The sequence below is a fragment of the Hippopotamus amphibius genome, chromosome 1 (assembly GCF_030028045.1).
Source record: "Hippopotamus amphibius kiboko isolate mHipAmp2 chromosome 1, mHipAmp2.hap2, whole genome shotgun sequence".
Lineage (NCBI taxonomy): Eukaryota > Metazoa > Chordata > Mammalia > Artiodactyla > Hippopotamidae > Hippopotamus > Hippopotamus amphibius.
The window spans coordinates 165,678,712-165,698,142 of NC_080186.1; the positions used below are offsets into that span (position 1 = coordinate 165,678,712).

Genomic DNA, 19,431 nt, shown 5'->3' on the forward strand with positions numbered 1-19,431 from the left:
GACGCCAGCTGAAGGAACAACCCCACAGCCCCTCATCCCCCAGACACCACCTCCTGGCCTCTGGACACGACCGGCAGCCTCTGGGGCACGAGCCCCGCCGCCTCCCGCTTCTCCAGCGCCCACCCGGGCCTCGCACAGTGCTGACCACAGCAGGCGCTCACTAAAGACCCAGCACGGGCCTCCGCGCACGGCGTGCGCACCGCACCCCGGACAGCCCCTGCCCGCTGGCATCTGACCCGTCTCCCTGGGAGGGGCCCCAGCCCTGAGGGGGCGGACGCTCCAGGCCTGCTCCTGTCCTGACGTCGCAGAGCTGCCCCCTGGCTGTGTGCCCGGTTGTCACCCAGCTCCTCTCCCAGAGGCCTCACCTTTGCCCCCGGGTCACCCCCACCCCCACCCCCCAGGCAGGCAGCCACCGCCTCTCCCCCGAGATGCCCCCGGCTCTCCCAGGCTGCGGTTCTGAGGCCCTCCTCCGACTGACATTTGGTCCCCTTGCTTTCTCAAACCCCAGTTCGTCATCTGTGAAAGGGGTTCAGCACCCTCACGCCTCACGGGGACCTGAAGGGACTTCTGATGCAGGACAAGTCCCTCACACGGGCCCCCTCCGCTGCAGGAAAGTTCTTCTACCATCTTCTAGCCAGGCCCAAGGAACGTATGCCAAAGGAGGAAAGGACTGTTTTCCTCCTACTGGGCTTAGTCCCACGTGGGCCCAGAGGGAAGGGGCGAGTCCTGTCCCCACCGCCTCACCATGGGGCGCGAGTTCCCTCTGCAGCCCTGCGTCGATCTGCGTCTGTGTCGCTGACAATCCTCATTCTGTCACTAGGTTATGCCCAGCACCACCTTCCTGCTTCAGCTGTGCTCTTACCTAGAATGTCCTCGCCACCCCACAGCCGAACCTACGCTCTTTCCAACCCCACTCCCAATGCCACCTCCAGGATGCGCTTATGCCTGCCCACACCAACCTTTCCTCTCCCAACGTCCGATCACAGTACTAAGGACCACTGTCCCAGCCCACCTGGTGAGGACTAAACTTGATTAGCTCACAAGCTCCTTAGAGATAAGGGACCTACAGACCTAGTTCTCCAGTACCCACACCTCTCAGGAGAGTCCAGAATTTTTTAAGCAGTTCTAGTTGACTGAATAGGTGAATGTGCAAGTGTTCGGCAAATACTTACACATTCAGATCGCAAACTGGGTAACACATTTGAAACATCCTTAAAATACAAAGAGCTCTTACAAATCACTACTAGGAAAAAACATTTAATGAGAAATGAGAAAATTATGCAGACAGAGAGTTCAGACAAAAATCAATATAAGTGGCCAGTAATTATACAAAAACATATTTAGCCTCCCAGGTAATCAAAAAAGCAAATTAAAACAATTAGATATTCATTTTTTCTCTAGTAGAGCAGAAGAGAGATTTAAACATTTGATACTTGGTGTCCGAGAGAATAAAGGGAAGCAAACACTCTCAAACACGACTGGTAGGAAAGTAAATTAGTACACACTTTTTGGAAGGTGATTTAGCAAAAGGTATCAAAAGCCTGAAAAACACAGATACCTTTTTTAGAAATTTAACTTCCAAGCATTTATCTTAAGGGAACAGGTGTCTGAGGGATGTTTACATAAGGATCTTCATCACAGTGTGGCTGGTGATAGCCGACACTCAGAAATAACCTATATAACCACATATGAGAGAGCAGTTTTGAACACTAGAGCACATTTGTACCACAGGCCCTCCTCACAAACGATGGTGCAGAATGTACTAAGTAAAAGGCTAGCATGGGACTCCCCTGGTAGTGCAGGGGTTAAGACTCTGCCCATCAATGCAAGGCGCCCAGGCTCAGTCCCTGGTCAGGGAACTAGATCCCACATGCCTCAACTAAGACTTCGCATGCCACAACAAAGGAGCCCACATGCCTCAACTAAGGAGCTGGCAAGCCGCAGCTAAGACCCAGTGCAACATATAGAGGGAAAAAAAAAAGATTAGAAGACTCCAAAATGTTAACAGTGGTTAACTCTATTCATTCTAGTTTTTCTGAAATGTAGCATATAGTATGTATCTAGAATAACACTATCAATTGTTCAGTGACAGAGCTGCTGATCAGGAATTAAGATGGGAAAAGCCCAGTAATATCCCTGGCCCTACGCCTGCCCCACCACACATACACACACGAGATGGCACCAGGCATATAGTGAGGTCTATGAGTCACTTACACTCTCCCACCCAGACAAGCCAGGTTACCAGCCACCAGCCCAAGGTTTGTTTTGATCCTCAATTGAATCTATTCACTGAGTAATAGAAAGCATTACACCCCAGTACAGATAGCCACCAGCCTATGCCCCTTACAGGAAGTGCCCAGCAACCCCTTGCAGGAGGGGGTGACAGACAGCTGACCTCTGGACAGTGGCTGCTGACCTCAGGCTCCCCCCAGAGCCACATGACAATAAAGATGATATATATGGTGGAACCAGCCATGGGTGTAACCCAGCAGCAACCTATTAATTGTGGCATTAATTCACTTAGGAGCTGATGACTTCATCCATCACAGTGAGGACCTATAAGCACCACCTTTGGGTCTTCCTCATTCTCTGAAAGTAGGGCACAGGAGACATGGAGTGGGTGTCGGCCCAGGCAGCTGGCCCAGCCAAGCCCAACAATAGGCAGGAAGTGGACAGTGACGCAATGCGGACTCCATGCCAGGCACAATGGTTGGCACCTCACACACTAAAATCCCTCAGAGCAGATCAGCAAGGAGATGCGGGGACCCTGGCGTCTTCATCCATCACCTGGGGACATGAGGCAATTGCATGACTTTCTCAGGGTCACACAACGAAGAGGAGTCCAGGCAGAGATCTGAGCGCATCCTCCTGCCTCTTCCATGACCGTAACACTTCCAAGATGACAGGACTCACATCCCTCGCCACATGACCCACACCCCCCAAAGCTCAAGGAGCCCATGGGCCCGTTCCTCTCTCCTTGCCCTGCCCTTGCTCATAAATGGAAGAGCCTGGGGCTGCCTCTCCGCCAGCCAGATGTCTTGGATCAGAAAAAAATTGTAAAGAAAGCGCTCACCTGGCCCAAAGGCTGCCTGTCGCCTGGTTGCATCACAGTGCAGTGGCCCTGTCCAAACCATCACGGGGCAGCTCGGGTGCTGCTGGAAAAGCCTCGGCCCCAGCTATTAGGGTGGGCCAGGGTGGGTGGTGCTAGGCGGGGGGGAAAGAAAAGGGGGGCCCACCGTGCAGGTCTCTGTTGCCGAAACCACGAAGTAAAATATTTTCATTCATGAGTTCATCCAGCCTAAACATGCATCTAATCCCTAGGAACTGGCAATTCAAAATGGCTCCCAGGCGGGAGAAAGACTGAGCGCTCCGTTCAAAGGCGAAAGGAGCCAGGCTTTACCCCTTATCACCCAGTGACCATCAGCAGAGTTGAGGAGCTGCCCGGGCTTCCCATCTCCAGGCCAGGCAGGGAGACCAGCTTCTTAAAGGGCCCAGGGCCCCAACACCATCAGCTCGGAATCTGCCCACTCTGCTCCTTAGCTGGGCCCTGGGACAGAGCAGGAGGGCCGTTCTCCGTGGCTGCCGGGTTCCGCTTCCCTGTCAAGATGGGTCTTGACTTGACACCGCAGCATCAGTAACCTGGGGTGGGGGAAGGGGGAGCACAAACGGTCCAGATCTTGTCTCTAGGTCCTGCCCAAAGAGACTGCTGGTTTCTGCCAGGAAGGGCCCTCCGACACCCAGTGACCCTGGAGGAAGGAGGAAGGAGGGAGGCCTGGGCTCTAGGAGGCTATGCTCAGCACCAGCCGGGCACAGGCAATGATCCACATCCCTGCCTCTCCCTGCAAGGCTGGCTGTGAGTTCAAGGAGGCAGGCTTGGGCCACTCTGGCCTCAGGGGCTGGCCCTGGGGCCTGCTCTGGCAAAGCCGGCCAGGTTCTCTACCTCGGAGGCAGGTTGGCAATAGTAAAGGAGATAGATGCTTCCTGGGCAAAGAGTATTATATTATCCAGCATTTGTAATCTCTTCTGGGGGAAAAAAAAGAAAAAAGAAAAAAAAAAAAGCAATCCCCCTATGGCCCCTGCTTGACCAATACTTTCAAGAAAATTATCTGGTACAAGCCAGGTCCTTGAGAAACTAATTTTTCGTGAAGGTGACACCACACATAGTTTTCCCTTGGAGGTCCTCTTGCCTCCAACTCATCAGCAGCAACCTCTGAACCCGCTGGATTTTTGAGCCCTGCCGATCCCTTCCAAGCTTACTGGCAGTGCTACCAGATTTTATGATGAGAAAACTAAAGCACCTAGACCAGACATGCAATTTGTAGCCAGAAAGAATTCCTCAGTCTTGTTGTCTACCTTCCAGGCATGGGACCCCCAGGCTGCAGCTTTTTTCTGGGGCCTCCAGTTTCCCGTGGAGAGACAGGGAGGGTTCCAGAGAACAAGAAGTGACTGAGCTGCACTCTTTTCTGCACCACCCAGTGCCGGGCGCTTCCCATGCTCTGTGTTCACCTTCCCCCTGCAACGTAAAGTCCCAGGTAACAGATAAGGAAAGTGAAGTTCAGCGGGATGTAGCAACGTGCCCCAGATCACACAGGTAGTAAACAGGAATGTCAGGACACTGCCCAGGGCTGCAAAAGCTGAGTGAACCTAGAGACAAGATCCAGGTAAGCCTAGGACTTGCTTTCTCGCAGAAAGTCCTACCCCATGGCTGTCTGTTCTCAGGCATCCAGAGAAAATCAGGCACCTCCAGGAAAGAGGTCTCTAGCCTCAGGGATGGCACAGTGAAAGCCAAACCTGGGTCTGCAGGTGGCCTGCTCACATCCTGCATACTTTCCCACCGTGAGCAGCCCTGTCTCACCCATTTTCTTAGCAGAAAAAACTGTAAATTTGGAACCAGGATCCTCAGTCCTAGGCCCAGCTCTGACGGTGATCTTGGGGAAGTCATTTCGCCCACTTGAGGCTCAATTTGCTCACCTGTGAAATGTAGATGACAATTCTGTTGGCCCTGCCAGCTCATGATGTCGGTGAAAACACTCTGCCACAAAATGGGACAAGTGGGAGATTGGGATTGCCATGTATACATTACTAATAAAAAAAAATCAAATTGTACGCTTTAAATATATGCAGTTTATTGTATGTCACTTATATCTCAATAAAAGTTCTTTAAAAAATTATACCTCAATAACATGTAAAAAAAAAAATGGCACAAGGCTGTGGCTGGGATGTGGGCTTCAGTTAAGCTGTTGGAATTGCAGACTGTGCCCTCAGGTCCCTCTCAGCCTCAGAGCAGGGTGGCAGTGCTCCCCAGGTGCACCCAAGGCTCACCTCCTCTCCAATGAGAGCCCCCCAAGGGCATGACTCCCATGGATCCTTATCATCCTTGTGTTCATTTGCTAACCCTGCTCTGGGATATACAGCCCCCAGATGGGTACTGAACTCATGGAGTTGGGGGTGGGCCAATGTGGTGCAGTGGTCATGAGGGTGCCTTTAACCCAGGCCTGTCCCATTCCAGGGACCCAGCTCTGCTCCAAATTAGCTGTATGACCTTAAGCAAGTTCCTTCACCACTCTGAGATTCAGTGTCCTTGTATTTAAAATGGAGATCATAGTGTCTACCTCATAGGGCTCTTAGGAAGACTGAAAACATGTAAAGTTCTTAGCACAGACTCTGACACATGTAAGTGTCCAATAAATGGTTGTCTGAACCCCATCAAATTATGTAACAGCCTCAGACATGAACAAGGGCAGAGAAGGGTCTAGAGCAGTGCTGTTCAACAAAAATACAATGCCAGTCACAAATACAATTTTTAGTTTTAGAGAAGCCACTTTTAATGTAAACAGGAGCAGGTGAAATTAATCTTAATAATATATTAAATAATATTTTCTTTAACTCAATACACCCCAAATATGCAGTTGAGTATAAAAAATTATTAATGGGATATTTAACTTTTTTTTTAATCCTACGTCTTTGAATTCCGGTGTGTATTTTACACTTACAACAGGTGTCAGTTCAGATGCTAGATTTTCCTCAGAAATACTTAATCAGCATTTAGGTCTCATAAAATTTACAGTTGTAAAAGTAAACTCACATACCCAAGTTATTCCAAACATACTTAAAAAGTTTTCTAATAACTTTTTGAGTCCTTGGGTCTGCTTTTTATAGCTTTCTCTCTCCTTCCTGCTGGCGGGCTGTACTTGTTTTTAAATTTAAATTAATTAACATGGTTAAATATTAAAAATTCAGCTCCTCAGCCCCACTGGTCACACGTGAAGTGCTCTAAAGCCTCATACGGCCAATGGCTACTGCTTTGGACAGTGAAGCGTTAGGTGTCCCAGGAAAATGAGACCCCAACTGGGAGGACCATTTACTCAGGGGCCCCAGCACAGCAGAAGTGGGCCTCTTCTACAGGGCTGGGGCTGTAGTACAACCTGAGGCAGGCAATGCCCCTGAGGGCTCTGTGCAGACCCTCTCATCCCACTTAACCTCATGTCCCCTCAGCTCCCTTTCAGAAAACGTGCCCATTTCACAACGGCCCCTGTCAGGAGAGGCCCCTCATCTCTTCCCTGGGCTGTGCCGCTCTCCACAGCCTGAGACTTTGCTCACAAACAACAGTTCTTAGAACTTCAAGGCAAACATAATGTAGATGCTTATCAAGGTGCTAACAAGCCTCCTCTTAGAAGACAGGAGCCAGTTTTTTATTGTTTCTGTGTGCATGCCTGATGGCTCTGGAGATGGAGGGAGAAGGATAGAGCACAGTAAGAGGAGGAGCAGCATGCCAGCAGGGAGGAGAGAGGAGACTATGAAAAAGAAGACCCCAAGACTCAAAAAGTAGAGCCCTGGAACCACGTAGTGCCAGGCAAACAGTGTGCCCCACCCTCAGGGGGCCTGCCCGGATCACAGCCCAGAACAGGCAAGATGACGGCCTGGAGTTACCACGACAGTGTTTCTCTCTCATACACTCTTGCCTTCTGACTCAGGGAATAGGGAACACAAGAAAACCTTACAGAAAGACGTCCATGAAGAACAGTAAAAGGAAGCTGTGAGAAAGCCAGAGAGCCAGGAGCTGCCCATTTCCCAAAAAGTCAAGATGTGACTGTTTCGGACACACTGAGACGTGTGTCTACAAGTGTAGCAATTTTAAAAAGAAATAAAAAGAAAAACAAAACACACACACATACGTTACAGAAATCTTTTAAATTTGGTTGATAAAACGAGTCATGTACGCAGCCTGATCTCTGGATCCATTATATGTGTTTTTTTAAAATCTCATTTCAACAACCTTCTTTTAAATCAATTTTTAAAAATTGAAGTACAGTTGATTTCAATGTTGTGTTAATTTCTGGTGTACAGCAAAGTGATTCAGTTATACATATATATATATATATATATATATATTCTCTTTTTATATTCTTTTCCATTGTGGTTTATCATAGGATATTGAACATACTTCTCTGTGCTCTACAGTAGGACCTTATTGTTTATCTATTTGGATCCATTATATGTTTATTTGTCTGATACTTGACTTCCCCAGGGGAATATAAGCTCCATGAAGGCAAGAGTTTCTATTTTGCTCACTGCTGTGTTCCCAGCACTTGGCACTCAGCATACCGGATGAATGGATGGATGGATGGACGGACAGACCCCAAGCTGCCCCTTAAACTCAACATCCTTTGTTAATTCAAGAAATAGTTGTTTTCCCACGGGTCACCTGCCCCAAGTTTTGCACTGATCACATTTTTTTTTTAATAAAGTTCTAGATGTTCAGTTCAAAAAAACCTATAATTAATCACGTATCCACAACTGGCTCCAATCTGTCCCCAAAGGGTGTGGTACCTCCCTCTTGAAGCCACAAGGAGGAGTCAACACAGCAAACACTCACCAGCTACGAGCAGAGGTACGTGACTGTCTGTGGCAGGTCCTCTTCGTCCCCCAGACCTGGGCAGTCAGACTGTGGATGTGGGTGGAAGAGAGAAGCAGCCCCAACTCTCCCCTGGACACCCTCTGTCACCACAAGCCAAGACGACCTTGCAGCACAGAACTCCCTCTTTTATCTCAGAGGAGTCGAGTCAGGGTTTGGTGATGCCACGTGACCTGCATGTGGTGGGTCCAGAAAATGGAGCCACGTGTGCAGCAGCATTTATACCTGTGTTTAATTTCTGCTTAATAAGACAAGTAAAATGCCCTACCTAAAGGCCAGCTGACTGCAGAACACACATTTCCGGATTAACAGCTCTGTTAGAGATGTTTCCAGCAAGCAAATGACCCCTCTGTGATGTCTATAATTATAGCCACATAACATATAAATCTCAATATACTTTTAATAAGCAGTTAATACTCTGATATAAAATATTTACATCTCAACCAAATTCATCCTGCATGGAGTAGCCCTGGTTGACCGAGTTATTAAATCCGTGGCCATCAATCAGTCACCCCAGCTAAACAGAGAACTGAGGGAGCTAAAGCGAGCTTCCTTCCCGCTCTCAGCACAGGCTAACGCCTCCCTGGCCTGGGAGTTTAAATATCACCAAATGCCTTCTGCCCATTGTTCCACTGGGGGTGGCAGGACCTCCGTCACGCCAAAGCCATCCGTCCTAGCACCCCAGCCAGAAGCACGAGCACCCCCATGGACCTTCCCTCCACCCGCACCCCACCTTTGGACTGATACATTGTGAGGACCTACAACAGGTCCTAGGCAAGCTGCCAGGGCTGCCAGAGTAGGAGACGACAGCACACAGGTCCTGCAGGACTCACAACAACACAGCCAATGCCACCTTCTAACCCAGCTAAAATGTCACGTCCTCTGAAACCGTCCTGAGCAGCTAGACCATTGCAGCTGGGCAGCCCTGATGCCTCTCTCACACTCCCCACATCCTATCTAGCTGCAGTTCCTCTTGGCCTTCCCTTCACAATGCCTCTAGGTTAACCCCCTTCTCATGAACTCCACTTCCTCCACACTGGCCTGAGCCTTCATCATCTCCAACCAGCATCACTATAACCACCTTCACCCCGACTCTGACCCACCCAGTCTTGGCACAACAGAGCTGCCAGAATCTCAGTTTACATTCTGAAAGGATGATTCTGTGTTCAGCATCCTGCAACGGCTTCTCATTCCACTCGAAGTTCTTAAGTTGGGTTCAGGCTCCACACCAGAGCTTCTTTGTGGGCTCTGTGCCATGACCCCTGGGAGGCTGGTGACACCAGAGGACTCATCTTTGGGAAAGGTTTTACATACATAAAAATTACAGAGCATTACAAATGAAACAAATTCCATTGAAATAGTTAATTTTGAAAGTTCGTGATACTGTGACATGTATGCATTAAATCATAGGCTCTGTGGCTACTGTAAATTTGAACTAGGGGTGAGAAGAAGTATTTCAAGATATCTGAAACAGTTTTCATGTAGAATAAAAATATCTGTAATTTGCACTGCTGAGAAAGTCACAGGTCAGTTTTTTGCCTACAATCATAATCGAAAGGTATGCTAAATTTCAGTTAAACATTAACAAAAATAAAGGGATCAATTTTTTTTTTTTGCCATTCAAGCTCAGAGACCCTATCCATGAGCTCCTCAGGGGTCCAAGGATGCTAGGATAAAACCCCTGCTCTACATGATCTGCACCTCTTCACCTTCCCTCTACCCCTCGGCTCCTCTCTGCTGTGGCCCTTCCTCTCCAAGCACCCTGGCCTCCAGATGTTCTTCAAACACATTAGATACATTTTTGCCTTAGGGCTTGCCCCTGTCTACTTGGATAACTTCTTCATCTCCTTCAAGTCTCAAATCTCACCCTCTCAGGAGAGTTACTCTGTCAGCCCACAGCATCTCCCTAACCTGGAGTCCTGAGCTTTTGTTTTTTTTTTGTTTCTTTGTTTGTTTTTTGGTTTTGTTTTGTTTTGTTTTGTTTTTTTGTAGCATTTATCACCTTCTAATGTGCTACATTGTTCACTTATTATAGCTGTTATGTATCCTATTTCCTCTTTTCCTTCTCTTTACATCCCCATTCCCCTCCATCTCTCACCTCTTTTCCTAGAATATAAGCTCCTCGAAGATGGAGGTTTTCATCTATTTTGTTCAGTGATTCCTCCCTAGTTCCTAGACCAGGGCCTGGCAGATAATAGGAACCCAAATATTTGCTGGATAAAAAAAATAAGTGAATGAATGAATGAGCAGCCTCCTCAGTGGTCCCACTCTGCAGTAGCCAGTATCCTCTAACCCATCCTTCCTCACATCTGATCCCATCACTCCTCTCCTAAGACTTGTCAGGAGACTCTATCACAGCTGGAACAGAGGCTGACTTCCTACCAAGACTCTCAAGGCCCTCCCACATGTGTTGGTCCACGCCCACCTCTCCAGCCTCATCTCAGCCTTTCATCTTGAGTGCCCCAGCTCTCTGTACCTACCTTTGTTTTACCATTTTGCAGTCTTCCATTGGTCTCTGTCTCTGGGAGACCCCATCTGGTTCAGTTCCCCTTTGGGTCCCCAGCATCCAGCCCCAGGCCTGGTGCACAGCTAGTGCCCAGGGACTGTGTAATGGATGCATGAACAAGTGAATAAACTAGTGGATGAACCAGGAGCAGAAGCCGCCTGGCTGCCACGCAGGCAGCAGGCTCACTGATATCAGGCACACGCCCCAGGTGAGGCCAGTCACCTTGACTCCCAACTGAGCGTTTCACTGGGGACCCACAGAAGCTGGTTCTCAGTTTGAAGAGATAATCCAGCTAATAACAGGATTGCTTCAAGCACATCCCCTAAACCGTAAGCTTGAAACCTTTGCCTGGGCAAACATGTATAGCCAGCCTCTGCCAGGATCCCACCTTCAACCACAAGCCGGTCCGTCATACCTTAGCTCTGCCAAGCCACACATGGGGCCACAGGCAGGGGCTCAGAGAGCAGCAGACTACAGGAGGCACTGGTGTCCCCAGAGCCATGTGCCCCCACGGCACAGCCCTGCCAACCTCCACCCCTGCAACGCCACCTGCTCATACTTGTGCCAAGAAAGGTGATTATGCGGGCACAGCAGAAAAGGAGACCCCAAGAGGGCAAACACCAGTGGCTCTGAACTGACAAGTGACGTGCAGCAGCACCTGGAGAAGCAGGCTCCAGGACTGTGCCAAGACCACATAGGGTGACAGTGCTTCAATGGCATCTCAGGTGCCAGCATCCAGAGGTTCTGTCCAACAGGGCACCAGCCTGGGCGACTCTGGCTTCTGCTACCCCAGACACACCCCCTCTCTTACAGGCTCCCTTAAAACCATGAACGGACTATAGAAGTTCCCAATTTTAGGGGGACAACCGTGGAGGAGATACAGACAAGGCTTGGAGGGTTGGTGTCAGCCAATGGCCAGACAGCAGAGGGAGCTGAATTATTCGAGGCTGGAAAGAGCAGTCACACAAAAGCAAGTCACAGAAAGTGTGATGAGACAGGACTGCCCAGCTCCAAACTCCTCCCTCATTACGGTCCTAATTCTGCCACAGTAAGACCTTGGACAACTTAACCTATCAGAGCTGTGCGGTCTGATATGGTAGCTGCTAGTCACATGGAGCTATGTAAATGAATATTAATTAGTATTAAATAAAATCAAAATTTATTTCTTCAGTCACACTAGCCACATTTCAAATGCTCAATAGCCATATGTGGCTAGTGGCTACTGTATCAGACAGCACAGAATAGAACATTTCCTTCAGCACAGAGGAAGTTACATAATATAACTGCTGTGGAAAAAAGTCCAACACAGTGACTAGCAGATCGTAGGTGTTTAGTACCCTTCACCCTTCCCACAAACTCCAGTCACTCCTGCGACCTATCAGTGCGCATGCTGCCTCCTTGAAGCCCTCTTGGGTAGCAGCTGCTCAGTCCCCATAGCACACCTCCTGCAGGGCTGAGAGATGGGTCACCATCCTTTTTGCTCTCCACTGCCACTTCACAACTGTGATGCTGTCACCCTAAATGGAACCCCTAGCAGGATAAGGAATTTACTCATAGTTAGGAAATTGGATACTAATGAAATTATCAAAAGAGCCAGAAAAATTAGCTGTAGATGGGCCTCCAGGAAAGACTTCGCAACCCCAGTGAGCCTCTCTGCCAGTCTGAAGGGAGGTGTGGCTGGCAGAGCAATGGCCTCCCAAGGATATCCATGTCTTAAACCCTGTAAACTTGTGAGTGTATTACATTCCATGGCAAAGGAGAATTAAGGTAGTAGGTGAAATTATGGTTTCAAACTGGCTGACTTTAAGATAGGGAGATTATTCTGGATTATCTGGATGGGCCCAATGTGATCACATGGGCCCTTAAATGTGGCAGATGGAGGCAGAAGAGTCATGTCGGAATGATGCAGTATGAGAACGTCATGAAAGCGTACATGAGCCAAGGAATGGCAGCAGCCTCCAGAAGCTGGAAGAGGCAAGAAAATGGATTCTCACCTAGAGCCTCCGGAAAACAGCGAAGCCCTGATGACAATCTTGATTTTAGCCCAGTGGGATGCATTTCAGATTTCTGACCTCCAGAACTATAAGATAAAAAATTAGTGCTGTGGTAATTTGTTATAGCAGCCATGGGAAACTAATACATATTTTGGTACCAGAAGTGGGGAGGGGGTGTCTCTAACAAACACTTAAAAGAGTGGCAGTGACTTTGGAATTGGGCAGTTGCAGAGACTGGAAGAATTTTGAGGAGGGTGACAGAAAGCCTAGCTTGCCTGGAACAGACTATTAGTGGAAATATGGACATTAACAGTTCTACTAGTAAAGACTCAGAAGGGATGAGGAATATGGTAGGGAAAACCTAAATCATCTTGGAGAATACTTAAATTGTTGTGAACAGACTGTTAGTAGAAACATGGATGTTAAAGGTGCTGCCAGTGAGAGCTCAGAAGGAAATGAGGAAATGTTGGTGGAAACTAGAAGAAAGAGGATCCTTGTTATAGAGTGGCAGGAAACTTAGTGGAATGGTGCCCCGCAGTTATGTGGCAAGCAGAACTTGCAAGTGATGAACTTGGCTATTTGGCTGAGGAGAATTTCAAGCAAAGTGCTTCAGGTGTGACCAGGTTTATTCTTGCTTGCTGCTTATGGTAAAATGCAAAAGGAAAGAGAGAAGCTGAAGGAAGAACTGGTAAACAAGAAGGAAGCAGGACTTGATGATTTGGGAAATTCTCAGCCTATCTAGATGGCAAGACACTAAAATTAAGAGATTCAATGTCAGGAAAGCAGGTTCTAGGGTAAAAACTGAGGGTGTGGCTGGACAATCTTTTGCTGGTACCGCAGAAAGATCAAAAGTTCAGAGTATTCAGTCGCACAGAAGGCTCTTTGAAAAGATTGAGTGTGTGACTCATAGATCCCCTCAGCCATCTCAGCAGAAGCCAAAATACAGATGAGATTGTCTAGAAGACCTGTGGAGGAGACCTACAAAGTTCTTGAGAATGTTATACCAGCAGAAACACTGCCAGTTTGCAATGAAGAGGAAAGAGAGAGGACAAAACGCAAGAAGGCTGTATGAACTCCAAAACTCTCTATGAAAGAAACAGGCTGGTCAGACTCCTCAGATGTAAATAGATGCTACCTTTAATGAAAAAGGAAGGAGGACTCAGAGGATGGAGCCTGGAGCCCAGAGGTTGGAGCCAAGAATCACAGAAGAAGCCATGAAACCAGATGGAGTTTGCCCAGCTCAATTTCAAAATTGCTTGGGACCAGTGACTTTTTTTTTTGCTTTTAACTTTTCTCCCTTGCTTAATGAAAATGTCTATAACTTTGTTGTCCTAAGCCTGTTCCACCACTGTGTTTTGGACAGAAAACTTGTTTATGGAATTTCACAGTTTCATAGGTGAAATGGAAGTGTGCCTCAGGATGGGTTATACCTAGAGCCTTACTCATACTTGATTTAGTAGGGTATCAAGAAGCTGCCACTGGAACTACTGACTTTAAGAACACACTTCCATAGGTGCAATGCAGGGATGTGAAAGTGCTGCCACTGCTAGAAGTGCCTCTTAACACCCCCCAAAACTGGTGAGCAGACACTAGAACCCTGACATGGAAACGTCAACAGCACCATGGCATGCTCGCTGTTGCCAGGCTTGTTGCCATGGTAGCAAGAAGATAACCTCCACTTCATCTCTGCTTTCCAAATCTTGTACAGATGCACCTACTTGCATCCAGACTTTCGCTGTAAGAGAATCTGAGACATATAATTTTTGCCTTATCAACATCTATATGGGAAGGTACACTGGAGTGAGGTTGGATGGATGCCTAGTGCCAATCCACTTCGCCCATCACAGTCAACCATTATGCTAAGTATCATTTCATTTAATCATCCAGGCACTCCAACAAAATAGACACAAATTTATTCTCAATTTACAAAGGAAGAAATGGAAGCTTAGAGAAGTTAATCGATTCACATAAGACCATACAGCTAGGAAGGAACAGGGATAAAACCCTGGATTCTCTGAATTTAAAGTTTATGTTCTTAATCATCACACACATGTTGGGGTCAACCTGGTCTTTGAAGGATCCAAAATATAAGGTAGGCGATAACAGAGTTGCATGTTCAGAGTAACGGCAAAAAGCTGCACAAAAACAAACATGACAGACAAAGTGAGGGAAGTAGAAGTCATAAGCCATTACAAACAGAAGCAGTCCTTAAGAACATGTGACATATCAGGCACTGTTCTAGGTACTGGGGATACAGTGGTAACCAAAACATACATGCGTCCTGCTCCTGCCTGAATGGATTTACAGGCTGGAGGTGAGAGAGGTGTTAGTCAAATAACCACACAATGAACCCCTATGTACAACCATTTTGAGAACTAGGAAGGAGAGGAGCTTATTGTTCTAGTAGAGAGTACAACACGGGAGACCCAGACCCAAGCTGAAAGTCAGAAGCCACCTTGGAGAAATTACAGTTATACCAAGAGATTTCTGTTCTTGTAAGCAGAGCTACTGAATTTTAACTGACTTCTCACACAGGACACCTTAAAAACCCTAATGATAAGTCATGGGGATGTAATGTACAGCGTGGTGACTATAATAATATGATACTGCATATCTGAAAGTTGCTAAGAGAGTAGATCTTAAAATGTCTCATCACAAGAAAAGAGTTTTTGTAACTATGCATGCTGATGGATGTTAACTGGACTTATTATGGCGTTCATTTCACAATATACACAAATTATTATATTGTACACCTGAAACTAATACAATGTTCTGTGTCAATTATACCTCATGAAAAATCAATAAAACAAAATAAAAACACTGAATAAAACATTTTTTAATCTTCTCAAAAGAATAGTGAAGAAAATTACCAACCCAAAATCTACAAAAAGGGAAGGACATAGAAAGGCAAGGCAAACATTCAAAAGTACTTTTGCCCTGAGGTCATTTTCTGATCTAGAAGAAACAGATGCAAAGTTGAACTATAGCTGTGGTGACCTCCTGTGATGAGAGGGACAAAAGTCAAAGCCGAGTTCCCACCCATGGTGGGGTATTTCACTCCCCACACACGGCCTGCTGTGTCTCTAAAGAGCTTCACTCAGAGGATGAAACAGAAGTAAACTGGCCCTCTTGTGGGCCTGCAACTTATGTTTCAAATAACCTGAGAGTTCAAGGAATCTCAAGTTTGAATTATCTGGTAGTACCCTCAAAGCCCAGCAGAAGTCCCTAAAATATATTTTCAAAGTTAACGATCAGCACGCAGGCACCTAAGGAAATAAGGCTCCATGAACCAGACACCGAAACACCACAAGAACACGTCAGGTAGCAGAATCCTCTCACAACGCATACAACAACTATGGCTACAGTGTATAAAAAAATAAAGATCGAGGTGGAAAATGTCTACAAGGACGGATGCCCGGAGAACTGGAGGACTGACAGGAGCTAACTAGGTGGAAAGGCAGGAGAAAGGGGATATGAGAGGAAGGGCATTCCCAGCCAGACGGCCAGCGGGCGCCATGCTTCACCCCGCCATAAGGCCTCTGTATACTAGACACTGTGGGGAAAGGAGGAAAACAAGCAGTCGGAGCAGAGGAGGACGTTGAAGAACCAAGATGAGTGGAGGCTGGACTCTGATCAGCATCTTGGTCTCTATCCTGAGAACAAGGACTGAAAGTGACCATTGAGGGAGGCTTGAAAGGTTTCAAATAGAAAGTGAAAAGGGCAAACCTGGGATCTGGTTCTATTCCCCTGCCCAGCTCTGAAAGGACCCTCTCTCTCCCTTTGCTGCCTGGGAGCACACAGCAATCCTGAGATGCACACTGAGCCGGGGCTGCTGCCCGCGGTGGGAGTGTGGTAACACTGACACCCTGCGAGGGGCAGTGGCCTGTCTTGAGGGGCCTGTTGCGTAACTGAAGTCTGTTTGGGCTCATTTCATCTGAGGATACAATACACACACACACACAAAGTAGGTGGGCTGGTCCCTGTTGGCAAAGGTAACTGGGGTCTCATCTCCTAGGCCTCAACGTCCACATCTGTAGGAAGAGTCTCCCAGCACCATGGCCTCGGGCAGTCTGAGCTCCCAGCTGACACGCGTCATGCAGCCTCAGCAGGCAAGGCAGCGTGTGTGCGTGTGTGTGCGTGTGTACGGAAGGGGATGGGGCAAGAGGAAGAAGAAGGGCTAACGTTTTCATCCTCAGTGCTGTGTGGCTCAGAAGAGCAGAGTGGCTAAGTTTCAGGGGAGCACTCGCAACCCCCACAAAGGGAGCCACATTCTGTGGGAGCACAAATGCAGCTCCCAGCAGCTTAAGAAGTTCCTCCCTGCTCATGCCAGGTGGGAGGCTTGGTGGCTACATCACACACCCAGAACCTAGCCACGCCCACCCGCACCGCATTCATCACCCCGAGGCCACCAGGCCTTTGTTCCTGCACGCCAGGGAGCCGCCAGCCTGCCCCTCCCCCCACAGAGGCGCCCAGAGGCTCGCGGACAAGTCCTGACCCCAGCAGAGACCAGTACCCACCCCTGTCCCCTGCTCTGAGGCCGCCAGGGGAGCCCCCAGGGGGCAGCAGGCAGATCACCGTCAGCCCGGGCACCGGTGGCAGCGGTGGGGCCTTTGAGGGAAAAGTTCATTTCGTCAATCAGCCCATTGTTGGCCTGCCAAGCGCAGGCCCGTCCTCCCCTGGTGTGTCACTGGGTGCTGTTGACACAGATGTCAACTGTCAAGGGTGCCCTCCGCCTCCCTCCTGGGGCATCCTGCCGGCCCGGCACAAGGGCCTCTGTCGCAATGCTCCCCACCGGCCCCTTGCAAGAACCAAGATTGCCACACCTTCAGAATTGCCAAAACTTGACTGGATACTTCATCACACGGGTTGGCCATGGAGGCTGCAGGCGACATGGACAGGTATGGCAGATACTTGACTGTTTGCCAGATGACAAATCCCAATTGAGTGAAACCTGCAGACTGCACAGTATCTGCGGTGCACACTTCCTCCTGCCTCCCGACAGAAGAGGCCAATGGTAGCTTTCTGGGGCCCATTTCCAGCACGGGAAGGAAAGGGCCACGTCTCCATAATCTGTATATCCATGGGCCCAGCCAGCAGCCTGAAACCATAGCACTGGCTGAGCTGCCCCCATCCTCTTCAGACCCACCCCAAACCTGTCTCTGGGAAAGACTGGGGAAGAGTGGGCACCATGGGAAACCATACAGTGGGCCCCCAGGGGCCTGCATCCCTATTCCTGCCCTTTACTAGTCCCAGTGGACCTCAGGACAGAGGACCGCTACCCCATGACAATCCATGGGTGGAAAAGACCGTACAATTGCCAGAGCACGACAAAAATTCCTGAAACTCACTTAATGCTGGGTCCCAGTGAAAGCTGTTAGAACTCCAGGAAAATATATGATCCATAGGAATTTTCACTCCGTAAGCCACTGTGATTCTGCTGAGTTATTTGTCTTTTTTGCAGTCTCCAAAAAAATCCACAAGCCATGGCCAAGGCCATGGGGAAAGAGTTGAGGTCCATTCCTAGTGAGCTCCCAGTCTAGATGGGGACACACACACCCACACCCACCCACACGGACTGTAGCACAGGTAGGGTATATCCCCAGTGAGTAGGTCAGCGGGAACCCTGGAGAAGCGAGAGTACAGTGTGCTGGAGTGGACGAGGCAGGCAGGCTCGCCAGGGACGTGGGTTTGTTCCAGTGTAGCCAGCTGCCATCTAGAAAGACTAACAGTTTAATAAGCTGGAACACAGTGGATGAGCGCAGTGCCGTGTGGGGACATTCAGCCTGGACCCTCAGACCACTGGAGACCTCCCGGCATAAGCCACCATCACCACTACTCCTCAGAGACCGAGGCCTGCAGGGGAAAAGGGACTCCTCCAAGAGCCGTCAGCCAAGTGGGAACCTGCGTCCGAGGCTGGGTTGGCTCCAAGGCATGTCCCTGTCACCACCAACGGACACTGCATCCATACACCCTGTGCTCTCTCTCACGACAGGCTATTCTGCGCAACCAGTGATGCCTTCCCGAGATCAGGCAAGATTTCATCCCTGGCGCCCAATCCTGCAGAGCTGCAGCGAGACGCTGGGGCGAGAGGCGGGGCTGAGGCGCCGAGCAGTGTCCTGGCCTAGCTGCGGCCAGGACAGGGTCACGGGATAGGGTTTTGGGTCTTCTCATTTTGAAACATCTGTGAAAGAAGTATTTTGAAATCTCAATTTTGAAATGTCCTCAAGATAAAACCACATCTGGTTTGGATGAGCTGACACCTTGAACACTGGCACAGGACGTTCACTCCCCTGTTCTCGTGATTTTGGGGGCTGGCTCGATGGGCTCCACTCTATGGCCTGTCAGAAGGACAGGGCCTGCTGGCAGGAGGCAGCTCACACTGGGTGGCAGACGAGGCTGCTCACGCCCCAGAGGCCTGTGTCCAGCACGGTGTCTGCACACAGCAGTGTCCACCGAGCGAATAAGTGATGCTCTCCCCGTCCTGCTATTGTAATCCTAAAAGTCCTTCAGGGACCTGGTGCCTCAGCTTACCTATCAAGTGAAGTCAGCCCATGATTTCCTCCCTCTGAGAAGCTCTACCATTTGAACAAAAGTGTTGCCAGGGGAGACCTCCACAAACCGCACAGCCTTGACCCATGACTCAGGTCTATGCATGTAAAACAAGTCTATAAGAGGCCCAGGGCCCAAAGAAGCTTAAGTGGCTTTCTTTTTCACTTCAAGGAGCAGTTGCCCCAGCAGCTCCCACAGCAAACTGCAGAAGAGCACAAGGAAAGCTACAGAATCGTGGCCACGGACCCTTTGATCCAGAAGGTCCTTCAGAGGGCACATCCCCCAGCCTATCATACCCTGAATACCAGGCTGACACCAAGAACAGTGCCCAGAGGAGGACAGCGGTAGTAGTCTGCTATGCAGTTGCAGTGAAAAACATTCTGGAAGCCCAGATGTTTTCTAAGTCAGGATTTCTTCCTTGGGACAGAGGGACCAAAAAATTCATCGATGACGACCTACAGAGGTAA

General features: G+C 48.8%; 1 protein-coding gene across 16 annotated transcripts in view; it reads right to left on the reverse strand.

Moving 5' to 3' along the window:
* Positions 1–19,431, reverse strand: part of LOC130853148 (uncharacterized) — a 242,615-nt gene that overhangs the window by 196,370 nt on the left and 26,814 nt on the right. Inside the window, exons 2-5 of one of the 16 annotated variants that reach the window (XM_057734499.1) lie at positions 12,416–12,501; positions 7,877–7,945; positions 4,972–5,032; positions 3,074–3,639 (exon numbers count right to left, since the gene is read on the reverse strand). The exons of 13 other annotated variants lie outside the window; for them this stretch is intronic. In XM_057734499.1, the coding sequence (XP_057590482.1) occupies positions 3,074–3,134 (61 nt within the window). In that variant the 5' untranslated portion in view covers positions 3,135–3,639; positions 4,972–5,032; positions 7,877–7,945; positions 12,416–12,501. Of the gene's footprint in view, positions 1–3,073; positions 3,640–4,353; positions 4,391–4,971; positions 5,033–7,876; positions 7,946–12,415; positions 12,502–19,431 lie in introns of those variants that run through there. 2 more of the 16 variants (XM_057734509.1, XM_057734519.1) reach the window with 2 other exon arrangements.